We start from the raw sequence: 19,556 nt of genomic DNA on the forward strand, positions 1-19,556 counted from the left end.
AAATACTTCTAATCTTAAGTTAAAACAATTTAATGGCAGCCATGCTAACTGGCCTAGAATTCATTTTTGTATAATGCATATTTTATATTATTCTTTGCTGCTATTGTTTAGTTTTGTCATAGCCAATAATAAAATAAAATCCTAACTTTCAGAAAGTAAAATATAGGCTCCAAAAAGGTATTTAATAGCTATATAAAAGGTTTTCTTTATTAAATATGTTTCTAATATATATACCTTTATTATTTTATGTGTAAAAAAACTGATTTGAACTAGCACACTGCAAAAAAAGTTTATCAGTTTATGACAATTTTGAAAAGTCACCCAATAGCTTTCAGTTAGCATTGCATAGTATCACCCATATACCTCATATCATTAAGGACCAAAATAAAACATCACAAATATTAATTCCAGGGTTTAAACTGCTGGATGCCAAGTTTGCACCTGGCATTTTCTGGATAAGGAATTTTTACATAATTTGAATCACCATACGTAAAGGTAAAGTTTGCTAAAAAAAAAAAAAAAAATTTAAGCATTATATAAATCATATATGGTTGTTTTGCCACCAGTATGGATTTGTGCAGCTTAGAAAAAGGAAATACTTTTTTTTTTTTAAAATTATAATGATGTGCTATATGGGAGATGGCACAATTTTTAGCTATCTTGATAACAGATTTCTTGATAAGAGATTCCACATCTAAGCTTAGTATGTGTCAATAGACACATCTAATATTATGAAGCAAATTTTCAAAAATGTGTGCATTCTACTGAATCTAAAATGGGTAGAAGTCTTCCTACTCCAATTTGTGACTATGTGGTACAATAAACACTGTTTGTCACTACTTTGGTGTGTTGCTGGACTTGATTTTCTATAATGTTTTCCTAGTAGGGAAACTGCCTGGTTTTCACCAGGACAGCCCTTCTAAAAACCAGGCTGTACAGGTTAAAACTACCTGTCCAGATTTCTAAATTAGGAAATCTAGACAGCCTTTGAATTAAATGGTAAAGCAATCGGCCAATAACTGATGGCCATATTGTGGTCTTTATATATTGGTGCTTGTCTTTTGCTTTGTAATTAAAATCTTTTATAATGGCACTCATTCTGCTTGTCAAAAAAAGTATGGGTGTACAGTATATGATGATGCATACCACATTTGACTGCCTCTGCTTGCTATGTGATCTAACTTAATACCTGTGCATATGCTGTCTGCACGCTCTATATTTAAACATAACATTAAGTATAAAGAATCTTATCGTCCCTAGATGCTCTTATTTCTTCCAGGCTGTCCTCATCATGATCTAGTAATTCCCAGGGCAGCTAACTTGGAGAGTAAGCGGGAGCTCATCCAAAATATACTGATGGATAGTTTGTTCTTGGAGCACTGAAGACTCCATGGTTACCAGAGAATCCCTGTCTCCAGGCATTGTACTCTTTTTAGAACTTCAGCCAAAACAATCATGGGTGTTTTTTTTTTTTATGTCTGTCTTGTACAATTTTACAATGTGAGGAAAAAAGCGATGGCCTGAACATGTAGCACTTTTTATTCTCAAACCTGTAACTTCCCACGGCAGTTATTCCTTGAAGACTTGTAAAGGTTCCCTCTTTCATTGTGTGCTTTTCCTTAGAATAACACCTACACCCCTTGGAGAAGGGAAGAGCACAGTAACCATAGGGCTGGTGCAAGCTCTGACCGCACATACAAATGTCAACTCCTTTGCCTGCCTGAGACAACCTTCACAAGGACCCACTTTTGGTGTCAAAGGTACTGCATCTGGCATTTTCTATCATATTTTAAATATATATATATATATATATATATATATATATATATATATATATATATATATATATATATATATATATATATATATATATATATATATATATATATATATATATATATATATATATATATATATATATATATATATATATATATACCCCCAGTCCCATGATTCAACAAATGTGATATAGCATGGTACAAATTTTTTTCTACATTTATCATAAACACGGAGGCGCAGGTTTGTGTGAAGGCCATACAGGCCTATTGAGTCTCAGGATGTTAGAGAAAATATACTTAAGTTCAGTATTTCATTGCATGAGACTGCAGAATGTGTTAAAGAAGGTGAGGTTTATGGCTATTCGATAGCATATTTGGCCATTCTAATTGTCCACATAGGGAAGAGAAAGTAAATTAGGTTTGTCCAAAATTAAATTTGCTGTTACAGTACTTGGCAAACGACTTTTTCAGAGTCAAACAAACACCACCAAAACAAGTTGTAATAGTCAGCCAAATATTTAAGCCTGTGTGTCTTAAAGATACATCACAATTTAAGTACAATATTTTCTCAGCTGTCTAGAAATCTCATCTCTCTCTGGGGATGGTAACTAATGAAAGTGTGGAGGTGCCACTTCTACCTACTCCTTTTTGTTGTTTGGGAAGTGCTTTTTTAACTCATTTTTAAAGATCAAAACAGGAGTCCTTAATTCATATAATTATTTTTGTTTACAGATATTTATAATCTAGAAGTGGAGGCTATATTGTCACTTTGGTCTAGTAATATGAGGCTTGCAAGTTTTAATTTCGCAATCTATAGTCATCGAAAATAATTTATTTTAGTTGGCCAACAGGAAAAAAAACGAAAAAATACTTTCCTTAGTGATACATGAAATTCTACTGAAAAAGTTCTGAATGTTTTGAGTTACATTTTATTCTCTACTGTGAACTCTGTGCCGTGATCTAAGCCTGAGATAGAGAGCCAACACGGTGTCCACTCTTCTCAAATTGAAATTTCTAGTGTTGTTTTTTTATAAACAATAGCACAGGATGTATTATTCAGAGTTCTTCAAGAAATCAAATACCGTATGTATTAATTTGCTGTTGTTTTGAAGAGACTGGAAGGTAATGTTCTCCCACAGTTCTGCTTATTTGCCTTACTTTGTGTAAATATACTGTAGGAGTCTATATTCTCAGGAGCAATGGCCCAGTACTCGATCTCTGTTGCCAAACTGCGCTGCCAAATGGGTATGTCCTTATTTATAGGTAATGTGGAAATTTGATTATAGCGCAGTAATCCTGGGCCTTTCCACATCGTCCTTCTAAATTATTGAGCTAGTTACACAAGGTTCCTAGCTAGTTAAACAAGTCCTTCCTGCAACACATTATTGCCAGCAGGACTCCTTCAAATAATGATGAAAACTATGAATATGTCTTTTCATTGGTATATGTTGCTTTTGCATGAGCAATTTAGCCACATAAGTGTTTTTCTTTTTATTAAGGTGGGGCTGCAGGTGGTGGATATGCACAGGTCATTCCAATGGAAGAGGTAAAAACAAATAATTTAAATATATCCCTGGTCATCAATGTTTTAGTAAATAAATAAGGACATTTTCTGTGTATTTTCTCAGTTGTGAGTCTCATAAAGCCTGACTAACATTTTTTGCTACATGGTTTTTTGAGGCAGAACCAGAAAAGGAAAAAAAATACTGCTTTCAATAGCAGTTACATTTACAAATAATTAACTACACCATTTAATTTTTTTAATTAATGTACATTGGAAAGTTGCTTTATTCAAAAAACTCCCCTCAGACTCACAGTTGAATGTATCGTTCCCTCACCTTGTTCACTGTGAAGTGATGGATTCTGGACTTTGAAATGCCTCTGCTTTCCATAGTAGGTGGTGCACAGATTCTTTATAAAGCAGAGGGACTTCAAGTATAAGAATTTATCACGTCACATTGGAACAATATCCGGGAGGGTGTTGCATTACACTGTGGGCGGGGTAACCGGTCCCAGTGAGTACATAATAATATGTTTTTAAAATGTGGGACCAGGTATGCATGTTATCTTTTTAATATAAGCCAACAGAATGAGCTCATGTCAAAAAAGGGAAGGGGGTATATTTCCCTTTGACCATTGCCTTGTAGTAGCCCTGACACATGAATGGCAGGGAGAAAAGGATTTCACCCAAACCCCAGAACTTTGTACAAGAAATGTAAGAAATGGTTAATGTCCGATCCCTTGCAAAGTTACAAATCCAATTAAAATGAAGAAAACTAACCTGAAAAAAAGAACTTTTGTGGTTTTGTTTGACATTTTTAGTTTGCTGTGCCAATATAAACTCTGTGATATTTGAGTTATGCTGAGGTATGTTATCCCTCTTGGGGAGGCAGTGTCATGCTTCAGCTATGGTAGAGATATTAACCCAGCAGAACCAGCAACTAAATAACTCAAACTCTTTAGTATATGGTACCCTGGGTACTTTACAAACTTTACAAACAATTGCACTTAAACAATTCTAGGGAGCTTTTTTCAAAGTACCTGAAATTAAACATCTCCCCACATCTAATTGTGTTCAAAGGGTATCGCCTAGAAGCATCGGTGCTTCCAGAATTCCGGCGATTTTCACATATTACAGGTATGGGACCTGTTATCCAGAACGCTGGGAACCTGGGGTTTTTAGGATAACTTTTTCCATAATCTGGATCTTCAACCATGTATACATTAAATAAACCCAATAGGCTGGTTTTGCTTCCAGTAAGGATTACTTATCTTAGTTTGGATCAAGTAAGGAAAAAATCCCAGCACTCACGATAAATGGTCCTCACATTGCCTGGGTGCACGCCTCACAAAAGCTGCATACGATCCTCTCCAAAAGAAGCCGATTTATATATTATCCCACAGTACCAACACTCGAATCACAGTGTAGCCAGCGGTGCACGATCAAAAATGCATGTATATAGTAAGAAGGATCAGCACTCACTGTATTGAAGATGAAAAAAATGCTTTTTTATGTCAAGTGATATACATCTTAATCTGACGTTTCGGTCCCACCTGAGGACCTTTTTCAAGGTGGCATGGCACTAATGGTTCTTCTCCCCCCCCCCTTGCTTCCCTAATTTACTTATGTAAATTAGGGGTCGGATTCAGTTCGATATCAGCCAAATCTTTCAAAAAGGATTCGGGATTCTGCCAATCATGGTTTCAATGCATCCCTGTTTCCGATTTTATTCTTTTATGTTTTAAACCTTGAAATTGCAGTCTACGATCCCTTTGTAGCTTTGCAGCGTGCATTGCTACATGTTTTTACAGCCAAAATCCAAATTGGGCAAAGTTTACTGCTCTAGTAACTCATAGTAACCAATCAGCAGGGACATTTACTTGTCACCAGATTCATTGCTGAGGCTTCTTAGACCTGGGCAAACTTTGCACTCCAGACATTGCCTATTGTGTTAACTATTTTGCTTTTTTTAATTTATAAAGTATAAACATAATGTTTAAGGTAGGCAAACACTCCTACTTTGCAAGTGGAGTAAACCAATAAGGTTTGCAAATCATCAATGTTGATTTATTAACGATAATTTTAATGTAATTTACTAACTTGCATGCATTTGTTTACTTAATCTTTTGTATGCCTTGTTAGTTCACTTTTAACTTATCTGGATATGGAAGGCTTGTCCACACGTAACATTATGTTTTACCACAGTCTTCACAAGTATGTGTGCAGCTCCCATTTGATGTCCTGCAAGAAATATTGAGTACAGGCACCAATTCCTGTTGTGCATTGTTGTGTTTTATTAACACAGTGATGTACTATAGGCCACAAGCAACCTACTGTTGTGTGATTGTCTGTAACGTCAAATTAGATACGAGTGGGGCTCCTTTATCAACATAGAGCAAAGTTGCACATGGCAGTAACTCCTGTTTCTACTTGCAGCTGGCTGAAAAAAAATTGATTGGTTGCTATGGGTTTCTGCACCTGAACAGATTTAAATACAACCAACTGTTTTGCTCCTAGTATTTTATATAAAAAATCTAATAGAAGATGATATATTCACCCCAGAAAATACTGACAATTGCTTGGTGCTTGCAGAGACCGACTTCTAATAGGCACCTACTCCACAATGCCCAAGACAAACCAGATTTTATTTTTACTGGAGCATGGTTTGATTTAACTTTTATATTTGTAGAGTGCAAAATGTCATAATTTATTTTTTTGCAGTTCAACCTCCATCTCACTGGTGACATTCATGCTATCACTGCTGCCAACAACTTGCTAGCTGCAGCAATTGATGCTCGAATTCTGCATGAAAACACTCAGTCCGACAAGGTGATTTCTTTTATTAGCTCTACAACTTTTCCTTAGCAGTTATTTATTTATTTATTTTTAAATACCGAACAACAAAGTGAATAAACACCTTGCTTTAGCAGAGATTTTAGGTCTTAAGTACTTTTGTTTTCCGTGCATCAATACATAAATAAATGCTTTTATAGGCTACATCAGCCTTTTTTCATGTGTTGTCGAAGTCATATGATGGCCCCTAAGCAAACTGCTGCCACTAGTCAGTCGGACGGAAACCATCAGATTTTATCTCATATATACACACAAGTACTCTACATTGTCATGCCATACTAGTTGGCATAATCCCTCTGTGACCATAGTTTAGTGACTCCATTCCATATATAGGAAGGGGAAACGAAAAGCTGTGACATATATAAGAAAGATGTCTATGATCTGCTTTCCCATGGTGGAACTTAGATGGACATTCTCTTTATAGAGCTATAATAGAGGTTTTATTGTTTGCCTAGCTCAATAAATTGTATTACTTTATACTTTGTGTTATTGTACATGCGTTTTTAATAAATATCAACTTTTTTTTTTTTTTTTTTAAATCTTCATGTGTCTTGTAGGCTTTATATAATCGTCTCGTTCCCTCCATTAATGGTGTAAGAGAATTCTCTCCAATCCAGATTGCCCGGTTAAAGGTACATGTATTCTTTGTTTTTTAACATTGAAATGGGAGCTGCTGTAGAGCTTGACTCCGCTTGATGAATTCACCATAAACTGCACTTCTATGGGATTTTTAAAACCATATTTATTTAAGTGTGAACTCTCACTTCACCCTGCTATGAGTATACCCCAACGTTCCATAAAAATGTAAAGTAGCTGTAGTCTAATGTGGAACTGTGTCAAGCTCTAGTTTCATTCTTTACTAAATATGCCTCTAGGTGAGATTTTTCTGTATGGTGTTCTAATAACCAAACATTTGTTTTAAGCATTACTCAGATAGTAGAAGAGGATTATTGGCAAAATAAGAATTTGTTATGTAGAAATGTTTTTAAAGGAGAACTAAATCTCTGCGATGTTAAGTCCCCATTGGCCCCCCCTCCGTTGGCATGCCTCCCCCTGCACAGTCTTACCCCAGGATTCTGTCCCCTCTTGAAATAGTGGCCGCACATGCAGAGTGAGCGCATCAGAGCTCACAGGTTCCATCTTCTTCTCTTCGGTAATCTTCATGTCTTCTTTCTCCCCTTCGGCAATTTCCGTCTCTTCTGGCGCATGCTCACTTGTTGCAAAACCAGAAGGTTGCTCCAACTGCGCATGCGCCATTACGCCACTCACTTCATGAAGATTACGGAAGAGAAGAAGATGGCGTCCGTGAGCTCCTCTGTGCTCACTCTGCATGTGCGGTCACTATTTCAAGAGAGGACAGAATTCAGGGATAAGACTGTGTAGGGGGAGGGGGCCAGTGTAGACTTAACATCGCGGGGGGGGGGGGTTTAGTTCTCTTTTAAGTAACCGTAATTATATCAGTAAAATAGTAATAATATTAATAATGTCTGCTATACATTTAAATGAGAACTTTTGTATTGCTTTCATTGGCTAAATCATTGTTAGCCTGTGCTAAATTCACCTCAACACCTACGTCACACACACACAGTCATTCTTACAAACAGACAAAATGTTGCAATTTCTGTGCTTTCTACTTGTCTGCTACCCCACTGAATTCTGTAAACTTGAATTGTAAGAAGTAATTTTATTTAAAAATTGCACTTATGGGAGGTTAGCATAGGTCAATTCATAAAACATTTCTGTTTAGGCAACATGGTAACAATTACACAATACTTTCACTGGGGGCTCTTTTTGCAAATTGTTACAAAACTGAAGCAGAAAGTTATTGCAGTTTCTCACATGTGGTTCTGTAAAATCACTGCAAATTTATATTTAGCCACTGGATGGCAATGTGTCTTTTATCTTGTAAAATACAGCCAGGGAGTTATTTATTAAGAAGGTTTGTTAAAAGATATTTTTTCATTTTCTTACACATGCGTTTAAAGGCATCAGAACCATAACTGTAATAAAAATGTCAGAACCACACTGAAAGATTAAACTGTATAGTAATTTAAAAAGACATGGTCATTCATTTATGGTAAAATCATTGGTGTGCTTCAGATAGAAGAGAGGCATGAATCCGCACATGTAGCCTAAATATCTCTTCTTGTGGACTCAAAAAAGCAGCTTTTGGGAAGAAGTATCCACTGCATTTATAAGGCTAGGCAAATTGGTTGTACATGCAGCTGACACTTAGGGGCAGATTTATCAAAATGTGAGTTTAGAGCTTAATAGATAGACTCACCCATGTTCTATTCATTACTATGAAATTTTTAGAATTGTATTTTATCAATGGGTGAAAGTTATAATTCGCTATTTGATAAATACCATTCTAAAAATCCCCTAGGAATAAATTGACCATGATTGAGTATTTATTAAGCTATAAACTCACATTTTGATAAATCAACCCCATAGTCTTGGGTGCAGAAGCAAGCACAAAAAGGCATGTTCCTTAGTTGTCAGTCAATACTAAAGGCGGTGCCTACAGACGGGGCTGCTTGTGACATCTACTGGAACTATAAATATTGCAACTTGCTATAGTTGACTAAGTTAAACTTAAAAAAAAAACAAGAAAAAAAAAAAACATTTCATACATTGAATAAGAATTAGTTTTTACATCTGGTGGGGATTAAGCATGAAGTGTAACTTAGTCTTGGATATAGATTTTCTAGGGAAAAGACATTAAGGGAGTAGAATTTGATATTTTTATTATAAAACGTTATTCTATGAAATCCTTTAGCGCACATCAAGGGGAAATAAGACAAAAGGTTACTTGGGTCACATTTGCTTTAAGGTGGCCTTCACACAATGTCGCAGCTGGAAACATTGTGATTACTTGATTGATTTTACTTTGTAGATATGAAAAAATCATGTGCCGTTTCCTTTCTTTTTAACACAAACTGTTCATTGTTGTGGAATGCCCAAGTCAAGGGCTTTATGATATATGCAGACTATAAATGCATATAGTGTAACCCAAAATAAAATTTTCTGTTAAAAAAAACGAACATATTGAGGGTGTGTGTTATTTTACTTTGTCGCTACCTTTGCCATTGCTCATCTGTGTTGGCAAGTTCTGTAATTTTTTAAAGGTTTGGGACTTCTTTATTAAAGTATATGCAATTAAATAGCACTTATACTTTAAATTTAAGATACTTCTGTTTACTGTTTTTTTCAGATTTCTAATTGCATATAATATTTATTTGTTTAGAGACTTGGTATAAAGAAAACTGACCCTTTGTCCCTGACACCTGAAGAAATTACAACATTTGTTCGTCTTGCTATTGACCCATCTACAATAACTTGGCAAAGAGGTGAGAAAAAGTTTGACGTAGGTACATTTATATATTTAAATTTCCCAAATGTCTGGTGTTTTTGTGCTGCTAATCTCTGAAGTGTTATTTGCTTTTCTCCTGGAGACCCACCCTACAACAGCAAAATATTTCAAATTATTAATGATATTAATCTTTTATAAATTTGTGGTTGAAAAGCAGAACAGATATGTTTGACTTAATTTAGGCCATCTCATCATATCCCTTGTTGTTACTGTGTTCTGAAAACACAAAAAAAACTTTAAGACTTTAAATCAACATGGTCATTTACACTTTTTATTATAGTGATTGACACAAATGACAGATTCCTCAGAAAGATCACAGTTGGTCAAGCAAATACAGAAAAAGGCTTTGTCAGACAGGTAGGTCATTGGTTCTCAATCCCATTTCAATGTTAGCATTATGGCTGGCTATTCATTTGGTTAAAGAGTTGACCACTCTATAAATCTTCCAGCTGGGCCCTGCTTCTAATTTTAAGCCCAAGAATTGCTTTAGTGAAAGTTTTTGGGAGAAAGAAATGAAACAAAACTGATTTTGTCTTATTTTAATAGGGGAGGGCCTGGTCTATTAAAAATGGATTAATGCAAACGGATTCAGGGTGCTTCCCTGAGCACTTTTGCAATTAATATTCATTTTCTATTAGTGGTTTCTTGGATATTAGCAGTTGTATACTGGCTTTGAAGGCCAAGAGTGTAAGTGACCATAGCAGTTAACCTTAGCATTGCTGACTCTTGGTTGAGCTAAAAGCTAAAAAAGCTAATAGATTATATGCAAAGATTTCAGAAACCACTAAAAAAATTAAATAATGTGAATTGCAAAAGTGATCGGGAAGCATTCTGAACTATGCTACATAAATTAATTATTTGGGTTTAGATAATTAATGAAAGAATAAGATTAAATGTCTATTTGACTGGCTGCAACCAAATGAAAAAGTATAAGGGAGACTGATTGATAAAGTTTTATGGGACCTGTTATCCAGAATGTAACCTGTCGTGTTGGATAGCGATACCTCAAGTCTAAAAAAAAATAATTTTACTATTAATTAAACCCAGAAGGATTGTTTTGCCTGCAATAAGGATTAATTCTATATACGTTTGGATCAAGTACAAGTTACCATTTTATTGCTACAGAGAAAAAGGAATTAATTAATTTTTAAAAATTTTAGTTATTTGATTCAAATTGTCTGTGGGAGATGACCTTGCCATAATTTGAAACCTGGATAATGGGTTTCCGGATAACAGATCAGGGTAACAGACCTATACCAGTAGATAGTAGCCAACAAGGGCTTCAAAGGTTTAATTACTGTAAATAGCCCATATGAATGAATTGCAAATTTGTGTTAGTGAAGGAACAGCGATGGGAGTGTTTTGAAGTAGCACAATGGAAATTTAGTAAAGCAGTTTTAAGAAAGGAATGAAGAGAGCAGATCTAAAACAAGTGAAAGAAAGCATAGTGCAGTTGAGAGTTTATACAGCAAAGTGTTCAAGGAAATATTGAGTTTCTCTTCTATCATCTTCAAGTGCCACGTAAAGTGGAGGTTTTAGAATTCTTAACTTTAGGGTATTTAATCTAAATAACAGACATCATAACAACTCTGTGCAGCCTGCTTAAATAAGCACCAGGGTTAGTACTTTCAAACTAAGGCTTAGAAACTGAGGCACAATCTATTTCTTATTTTTTCTGTTTAGAGAATACACAAAACAGTGTTTCTGAAAGCTCATCTCGAACTATACAAATGACAACACTACCTTGGTTGGGGATCTGCTTTTCACTAGTATAATTTAATCTAGGCGTGTGTAAAAGTAAAGTTGGAAAACCAATATCTGGAACATGCAATAAGTTGTGTAAAAGGTGTCCTTATTATATGTGCCCCTTTTTAGCATGTATTTTTATAGAGCATTTTCAGCTGATATAAATTAAAGTACAAACATTTGTGGGAGGTTCTTTAAAATGCAGCCCATTTCAGACATTCATGTTGTCTACAGGATAAATAAAACCTACAAACACTGGTTTCTTAGAGTTAGAGGTAAAGATTTAAAGAAAATATTAAACCAATTTCCACTGCTTGAAAGTTTAAATTAAGAATCTTCCAGTTATGTGAGTTCCTTTCCCTTGAGGAGCAGATATAACCCTTTTACCCATTGGCATGATCAGTTTAAGTGGTTCTGCTTTATCTTTTTTTTTTCAGGCACAGTTTGATATTGCTGTTGCTAGTGAAATTATGGCTATATTAGCTCTAACAAACAGCCTGTCAGACATGAAGGAGAGGCTGGGGAAGATGGTGGTAGCCAATGACAAAAAAGGGCAACCAGTGACTGCAGAAGATCTGGTATGTGATTACGCTGTATAAGATATATATTGATATGCGCTATAATATACAATCCTTGCAACCATAATGCTTTCAGTTTGGGATTCATAAAGTAATGATCATTTTTTTTTTTTTTTAACATTTGTTACCTTGGGGCTGCTGAAAGGGCTAGATCTAATATTATGTAGATTTTATGTGTACATGTATTAAATATAAACTACAAAAAAGGGGGTTGTGGGAGCACTACAAGGCTGAGTGAGAATATATTTAAATACAATGGAAGTGCTACTGATCTGACCAAATTTACTACAAACATAGAGAAAAAGAAGGGGGATTGATCAATGCACATTCCCTGGCCCCCTGTCTCACAAGCAATTAAGTGTGTATTCACAAAAACTGGTCATTAGTTACAAAGTTATGATCATAAAATTGGTAAGCCACCATACCACGTCAAAGTAAATCACATATGGTGGTCCCTAACTGTTTACCTCCGATCATAGTATTGAAGGCTGGCACCTTCCTAACTCTTTACCTCCAGTCATAGTATTCAAAGGCTGGCACTTTGGTTCCACTGGATTAATCCTCCCCCGTTTGCGGCTTTCAAGAGAGAGAGAGAGAGAGAGAGAGACTGCCCAGACCAAAACCAATTTTTGAAATGTGTGGGACCACCATTTAAAAGGACGGGTGTCTTTAAATATAAACTAAACATTTGTTTTTAAAGAACAAGAAAAACTTGTCACTTAAGATTTATTTAGGAGGCAGGCTATAGAAAACTAGTGAATTCAAGCCACAAATATGTCCACATGTTTTTTTCTATGAAGAGCTATGTTTGTTCAAGCTAAAGCTGATTGTCAGATGCCACCTTGCAGCATCAGTAAGTTTAACCCGATCTGACAGAGATTAGTGCTTCATAGAGTACTTTAAATTTACCTAAAGATAAGTTGTTTGTTTAATAAAGCTTTCCTGCTTCTTGGTTCCATGGATAGCTTTTCCTTTTTGTTTAATGTTAACAAAAGAGTCATATGTATTTCATCATAGCTGCTAGCATTTGTGTTTTCTTTTACAATGAAATCATCTTGAATATTGATTCCAGTCATGAAGGTATTAAATAATCCCTCAAAAATATTTTGCAGACCTTTTAGGGAAAATTTAAAGCTTATGGAGTAGGTAATGTGTCTGTATTTCAGGTATTTTTTTCTAGATAAAATTGAATGAATTTGTCATGAAGATGTTAATTGCAAGAAATCCTGCAAATGAGTATAATAAATTAAGTATTTTTCTCTTTCTGCTTACATCTGTCAACATTGGTTTCCAATCTGTGTATAACTTCCAGACTATCCTGGGCCAGCCTTAGTTTCTTTTTGCAAACACTTTGTTAAAAGTAATTGAGCCATGATACCATGTGATGAATACTTACACAAAATAATATACATATATATGACATTTTACAGATGCTAATGACATCCAACTTTCCTTTAGCCTTATTCCAGTCTGTAGTATCAGATTCTTTAAAGCAGAATAAAGTTCAATTAAGATTAGGCTAGAAATGCTATGCATTATGTTTTGAGGTTCTGTACAAGCCCAAACCCTTTAGCAGTGCAGATCTTTGCTTCTGAAGATGCTTCAGTTACTCCCATCTTCTTTTTTTGCTCATTCACAGAACATGCTTATGTAGAGCATGTAATATTCATGTAATAAAAACTTTGGCCAAGACAGAAGGGACACTTTAATTGAATCTTCTCTTCTGCATGCAATAAATAACTCAAAAATACCTGCCTGTCTACAACTGCTGCATTCACCACAAAACACTTAAAATTGGCAATCTCAGGTAATCGCACAAAAAAGCGAGATTGCAGTTTTGCGCAATTACTTGGAATTGCCACAAGTAAAGTGTTTTGCATGCAGAAATTAAAGATAATCACGAGGGTCAGGTATTTTTGCCCACAGAATAGGGGTTTTTCTGCTGGCGATAGTGCCCTGTCTACAAGGCCCTAAGGGTTTGAACCCTCAACACAGCATGTAACAGAAGCCATCAAGTTGCTAGGGTAACAAACCAATACTGGCAAATTTACTAGGGGCGAAGTGGCTAACGCTTCCGAAAATTCGCCAGCGTGACGTCATTTTGCCAAATTCGCTAGTGAAGTGGACCTACTCTAGCGTTACTTCACACCCTTACACCAGGCTATGGCGAAGGGACGCAACTACGCTAATTCACTAACTTGCGCGTTTTACTGAACGTTACCTCTTTCGCCAGACTAGGCGAAGTGTAATAGAGTAGATAGGGCTTGCTTCAAAAAAAAGTTGTTCCCAAAAACGCTGGTGTTTAAATTTTTTAAGGGTGGTAGGCTGAAAAAGATCATAAATTTTTCTGGGGGTACCCTCCTTTCCCCCCTACATTTCCTAATATATGGCACCTAAACTATACAGTGGGCACATGTATAGGGCAAAATAACAACTATATATTATTTTATGAAGCTTTCCCAGCCTTGTGTAGTGTAACGTATTTGCTGCTACATATACGTCCATTGTACTTTAACTTGGCGCCGTATGCAAATTAGGCATCGCTAGCGTAACTTCGCTTTGCTTGACGAAGTGACGCTAGTGCAACTTCGATACCTTTCGCCTCCCTGAGCGCAACCTCGTATTTTAGTGAATTTGCGCCTGCCGAAGTGCGGCGAAGGTGTCGCTAGTGCATTTTCGGCGCTTAGTGAATTTGCTCCATAGTGTCCAGATAACAGTTTAAAAAAAAAAAAACACAAAATCTCAAAATGGAACACTAGTTTTAGCATTTGGTTTTGTATTCTGCTGTTGACATCATACTGAAAGTTAATATTAAGGCAAGCATCCCCTTAAAAAATTACAGAATTCAGAAATTGAATAGTAGTTGAAGCTACTCCAATATCATCATTTATTAATATAAACAATTATTTTCTACTAGCAAGAATCTGTAAATATCTAGGCCCAGGGCAGCAACAACAACGAGGTCAGTAGGACTTATATTAACAATTAATAATTAAACATTCGTATCACCTTGCATACAGCCTTGGGCAGCAAAATTAATAAAAATGTCACATAATAGTTATTACAGTATGACAATAAATATAAGTGTAATTGGAGCCTTGCTATGCCTGCCATTTAAGTGGGAAACACCAGAAAGTCCCAGCTTTTATTTTAGCCTTCAAGCCCTGTAGTTCCAATGGACCCATGCATTGAACCCTTGATGAAGGGGGAAAGCGTATTGCTCTACTTGAACCTCCCAAACCTTCCGATCAGCTCTATTTGGCCTTTTTTTTTTTTTTTCGTGTGACCACATTTTTCTCTGTATGGCAAAATTAAACAATTCAAATCATTGATCTTGCTGTGATCATTCCAGAATGATACAAAATTACATCTTGCTTCAGCCAAAAGTTAAACATTTAGATTTGATGAAAGTAAAGCCTGAGTCTCTGTTAAAAAAACTATGAAGAATAAGGTGTTGAAAGTTCCCCTTCATACAGTAAATATGAAAAAGTCTGCTTGGCTGCTCCAGTGGGGTACATAAAAGAAAATTGCTTTGAGCTGGAGTTTTATGTGCACGTGGGAAAGAAAGAAAAAGAAAATCACCAGTCATTTTTCAAATTCGATTTTTTAAATCCGTGCCGTAGTTCAGGTTATATAAGTGAGAGCAGATGTACTCCGTTTTATCAGCCAGTGTTTACTTTGTCTCCCCAGTATTTCAGAAATGTACTTAGGAATCTTATATGGAGTGCAGCCAACCGCAACTTAGTAGTATTTATTCCCATCTTTTCGCACTTCATTCTTGTCAGACTCTACAATTATCTCATCACACCCAGGAATACGAAGAAATAATTCATCTTTCTATCAGCAAGCTATGCACTCATTAATTAGCAATGGACACAACAAAGAAACATTTTTCTGGCACCGTCCTCCAGGTTTATGATGTTTGCAGACAAATTCTTGCTTTTTACCACAGACATGCACTAAGCAGTAAGTGGTTGTCAGGGCTTGGCCGCAGGTCCCTTTCACAAAACTTGCACTGGTTCAATGTTTTACTGGTTACCTGGAGCCCACAGGCACTGCTATTCTTATTTGATTTCATATCAGTCACCCTACCCCTTAAGGCTTGTTATGACTTATTTAAAAGGCTACACATACTCTATTACTACAGTGCCAAGGAAGAGTAACCATCTCATTTTTCTATGACCTTACACTGTTAAACTGCATTTGGCCTTTTTCCAGTGATTGGGGAATTTGTATCCTTCCTGCTGATCCTTGGTAAATTCCATATGCAGAACAGAAAAAGGTTAGTAGAAAAGAAAAATGTTTACCCCACATTTGCAATGGATACAACCAGTCTTCTTGGTTTTGAATCCTTTGCTGAGGGAAGACCTTTTTAAACACATCTTCTAACCCACAATTCTCTTGTAACTCATAGGGTTTCTGAAGGCCTAGGTAAACCCCAATTTTATTATATGGATTTGTAATAGTGATGCTGCACAAATTTACAGTGTATAAAGTAGAGCCCCCTCAAACCCCTGTACAATAGCTGCCTAACTCATTTGTATGTACTTGGGGGATGTCATGAGTACAGTCAACTTTGAAAATATTATGGCACATTGCAAGTTTCACTCTTGAAAGTTATGTATGATCCTGTGTTTAGATTTGGAAGGAAGCAGGTGGGTGCAGGGGTGTAACTACAGATGAAGCAGACCGTGGTGCTGCAGGGGGGCCCGGGAGTTATAGGGGCCCCACAATGCCCTAATTCATACACCGTTTTAATAAATATTGTAAAACAGGTCAACTTGTAGACATTTTGGGGGCCTGAAGAATATTTGCTGTGGGGCCCATTAATATCTAGTTATGCCACTGGGTGAGTGTGTGTAGGCTGTCCTTTACAACCATGTTGTGCACAGGCAATGAAGGTGAAAATAAGGTAAATAGAAAAGGAAGAAATGGAAAGAGAGAGGACAAGTTTTAAAATGCCTCATACCCTTCCAGCTTCAAGGCACAAACAATGTGTTTGTTTACCTTCAAGAAATGACTTTGAACATAAAATTGAAATGATCTATGGTTCCATATAGTTACCTGAATATAACTGTGTCCTATATTGTGCCATTCCAGCTACTTAACACAGGAAAAACATAAATAGTGTATACCTTGCACTTTGCGTGCCATCACCATTTTCTAATAGGCAGGAATTCTAGAGTTTAAAAATAAGGTAAAGAAAAAAAAAATACTTTGGTGGCAGGCACGTGACAATGCACATTGAATTTAATGACCAAAATATCCTATTATCTGTATTCTACTGATCAGGTGACAACTTCTAAAAATGTTAGCATTAACAATTTGTGTAGCCACATTGAAATGTATTTGTCTTTTTGTGTTTGTTCTTAAAGTGAGCAAAGCCAAAGGTCTTACCTTTTGTTGTTGTTGTTTTTTTTTTTTTGTTTAAGGGGGTCACTGGTGCGTTGGCAGTATTAATGAAGGATGCCGTAAAGCCAACCTTGATGCAGACATTAGAGGTATGTTCTATATCTTAACACTTAAGGGGGAACATAATTAAAAAGCGCAAGTGATTATTAATAATTAAAAAGCGCAAGTGATTATTAAAATGGCGAATGTTAAGTGCTGCTTACAATGCAAAATCATTAACTGGTGAATAATAAATCGCTCATTATCGCTAAGCAAAGGTTAGCGCTAACACCTAAATTTAGTTAAATTTAGTTGCAAAACACTTTGCGATTGCAAAATTTTATTACATACTCTGCAAATGTTCGCAAAAGCCATCTGGTTGCAAACTTTGCGAGGAATTTGTTGAGGTCTGTAATCGGTCAAAAAGGACACAAACTTGGTCGCTAGCATTTGCAGTGATCTTTGCAAGCTTTTTTTGCGCTAAGGAAACATTCCCCCATTAGAGGCCTATTAACTTATTTTTGAGGTTGAGAGGAAAAACAAACTTAAAAAAAGGAACAAAACTCTTGTAACTTGTTTTCTTGAATGCTATTTAGGAACAGAAACCCGGCAGAATATTCTGTCATGCCTGCGAGAATCACGTTGTTCCATTTATTTTCAATTAGGCTAAAAAAAACTTACATTTTTTACTGAACTGGAAAAATTAACATTATTAATTAATACAATATTAATAAGTTGTTAGACACAATTCCCATTGACTTCTATTGAACCTCACTAGCTTTTATGCGCCAAAGTTTTTCTGGCGACTTTCCATAGGTTCTTTCTTTAATAAATACTGACTATTCAAGGTTCTGAAGAGTATTCTCAAGTTTATTCGTGTTAGAGCTTTTTCGAGCAAAACTCATAGTAATAAATCTTCCCTTGAACCCTAGGAGATATATATTTTGTACCACAAATATTGCGTACATCAATATACCATGTGCCACATATGTTCATGTATTAGCGATGCACTGAATCTAGTATTTAGTGCAGAAATATTTTTGTAATGTTAGCTCAATCATTAATATTCCACTGACTTGATGTGAACCCTAAATCTAATGCCATATGTGGTGTCTTTATGCCATGTTTTAAAAAACTCCTTCAGCAGCACAATTATGCGAGTAATGCATTCCTATTAAAAAGCATTGCATTAACCAGATGTCCAATGAGCATGAAAATGCCAAACAATACAGAACAGTGCATTGGCATTGGCTGAAAAGCCCATTAACTGTTCAAGAGAACTGACTGCATTGTTACTGATTGCAGTTATAGCTAGCACACATGGCTGAAATACCCTGCATTTTCGAGATGGCACCAGCAATTCTCACTAGAATGTTTCACTTCGTCATTAGGTAAAGCAGTGGGACATTAGCATTAGTCAACATAAGTATGCAATGCATCATGTACAAGGATAAAATGTTTGATAATTGCAATAGTGTATGGGAAAATTAAAAGAAAATGCCTGGCTGAAAACAGCTTGAATTGCTTGTGTTTATACATTGGTGCAAGGGGATTAAAAATGCATCTTAAAAACTGCCTATGTGGAATTAAATTTCGTATACCCTAAACATCCTATTCTAAGCTAGGTTGAAATTGATCTTTTATTTTTCTTGTCGTTTTTAACGGAGTTGTCTTGTTTTGGCTCCTACCAACCTGAAACTGTTGCTAGGTTCCGTGACCCAATCAAGGAAAGAATATTCTTGTTTTAGTCCTAATCTTTCTGTTCAGGCCATATCCTATTCATTTTATTCTAGCTGCCTGTATCTAAATTCCAAGCCTGCATTTAATTCATTCTGTAGTCATGAATGAATGAGAAAAATAAGTCTTACTGCATATGGTCCTACAGAGTATTCCAATCTACACCTTAATATGTTAATTATCAAGTAGATTACCCTGTATATACTTTGTAATTGCAGATGATGGTAGTTGAAAATAACAGGTCAAAGTAGAAATTGTATGCGCTCCCAGGCCTTCTCGTATTCAATAATCTGGTGCTCAATCCTCTAGGGAGACGGCACTCCCCTGGGTTCACAGGAAACGAAGAATTGAGGAAACGGCACACAGAATAGAATGCAAAAGGGGATATACCCCTATGGATTTATTGTGATTTATTTTGACACAATAAATCCATAGGGGTATATCCCCTTTTGCATTCTATTCTGTGTGCCGTTTCCTCAATTCTTCGTTTCAGTTGAAAATAACAGCAATTTACCTCATTGAAAACTTTCCAAGCTTTACATTAACTGGTTGGAAAAGTGTAAATTCAGGGCATGTCAGGAAGGCTTGAAGGAAAAGAT

General features: G+C 35.9%; 1 protein-coding gene across 1 annotated transcript in view; it reads left to right on the forward strand.

Moving 5' to 3' along the window:
* mthfd1l.L (methylenetetrahydrofolate dehydrogenase (NADP+ dependent) 1 like L homeolog) overlaps positions 1-19,556 on the forward strand; it is a 121,653-nt gene that overhangs the window by 32,216 nt on the left and 69,881 nt on the right. Inside the window, exons 12-19 of the mRNA XM_018262983.2 lie at positions 1,624-1,760; positions 3,278-3,324; positions 6,001-6,108; positions 6,690-6,764; positions 9,380-9,482; positions 9,786-9,862; positions 11,689-11,829; positions 17,262-17,330. Coding sequence (XP_018118472.1) covers positions 1,624-1,760; positions 3,278-3,324; positions 6,001-6,108; positions 6,690-6,764; positions 9,380-9,482; positions 9,786-9,862; positions 11,689-11,829; positions 17,262-17,330 — 757 coding nt within the window. The remainder of the gene's footprint in view (positions 1-1,623; positions 1,761-3,277; positions 3,325-6,000; positions 6,109-6,689; positions 6,765-9,379; positions 9,483-9,785; positions 9,863-11,688; positions 11,830-17,261; positions 17,331-19,556) is intronic.

Source organism: Xenopus laevis, chromosome 5L (genome assembly GCF_017654675.1).
Source record: "Xenopus laevis strain J_2021 chromosome 5L, Xenopus_laevis_v10.1, whole genome shotgun sequence".
Classification (NCBI taxonomy): Eukaryota; Metazoa; Chordata; class Amphibia; order Anura; family Pipidae; genus Xenopus; species Xenopus laevis.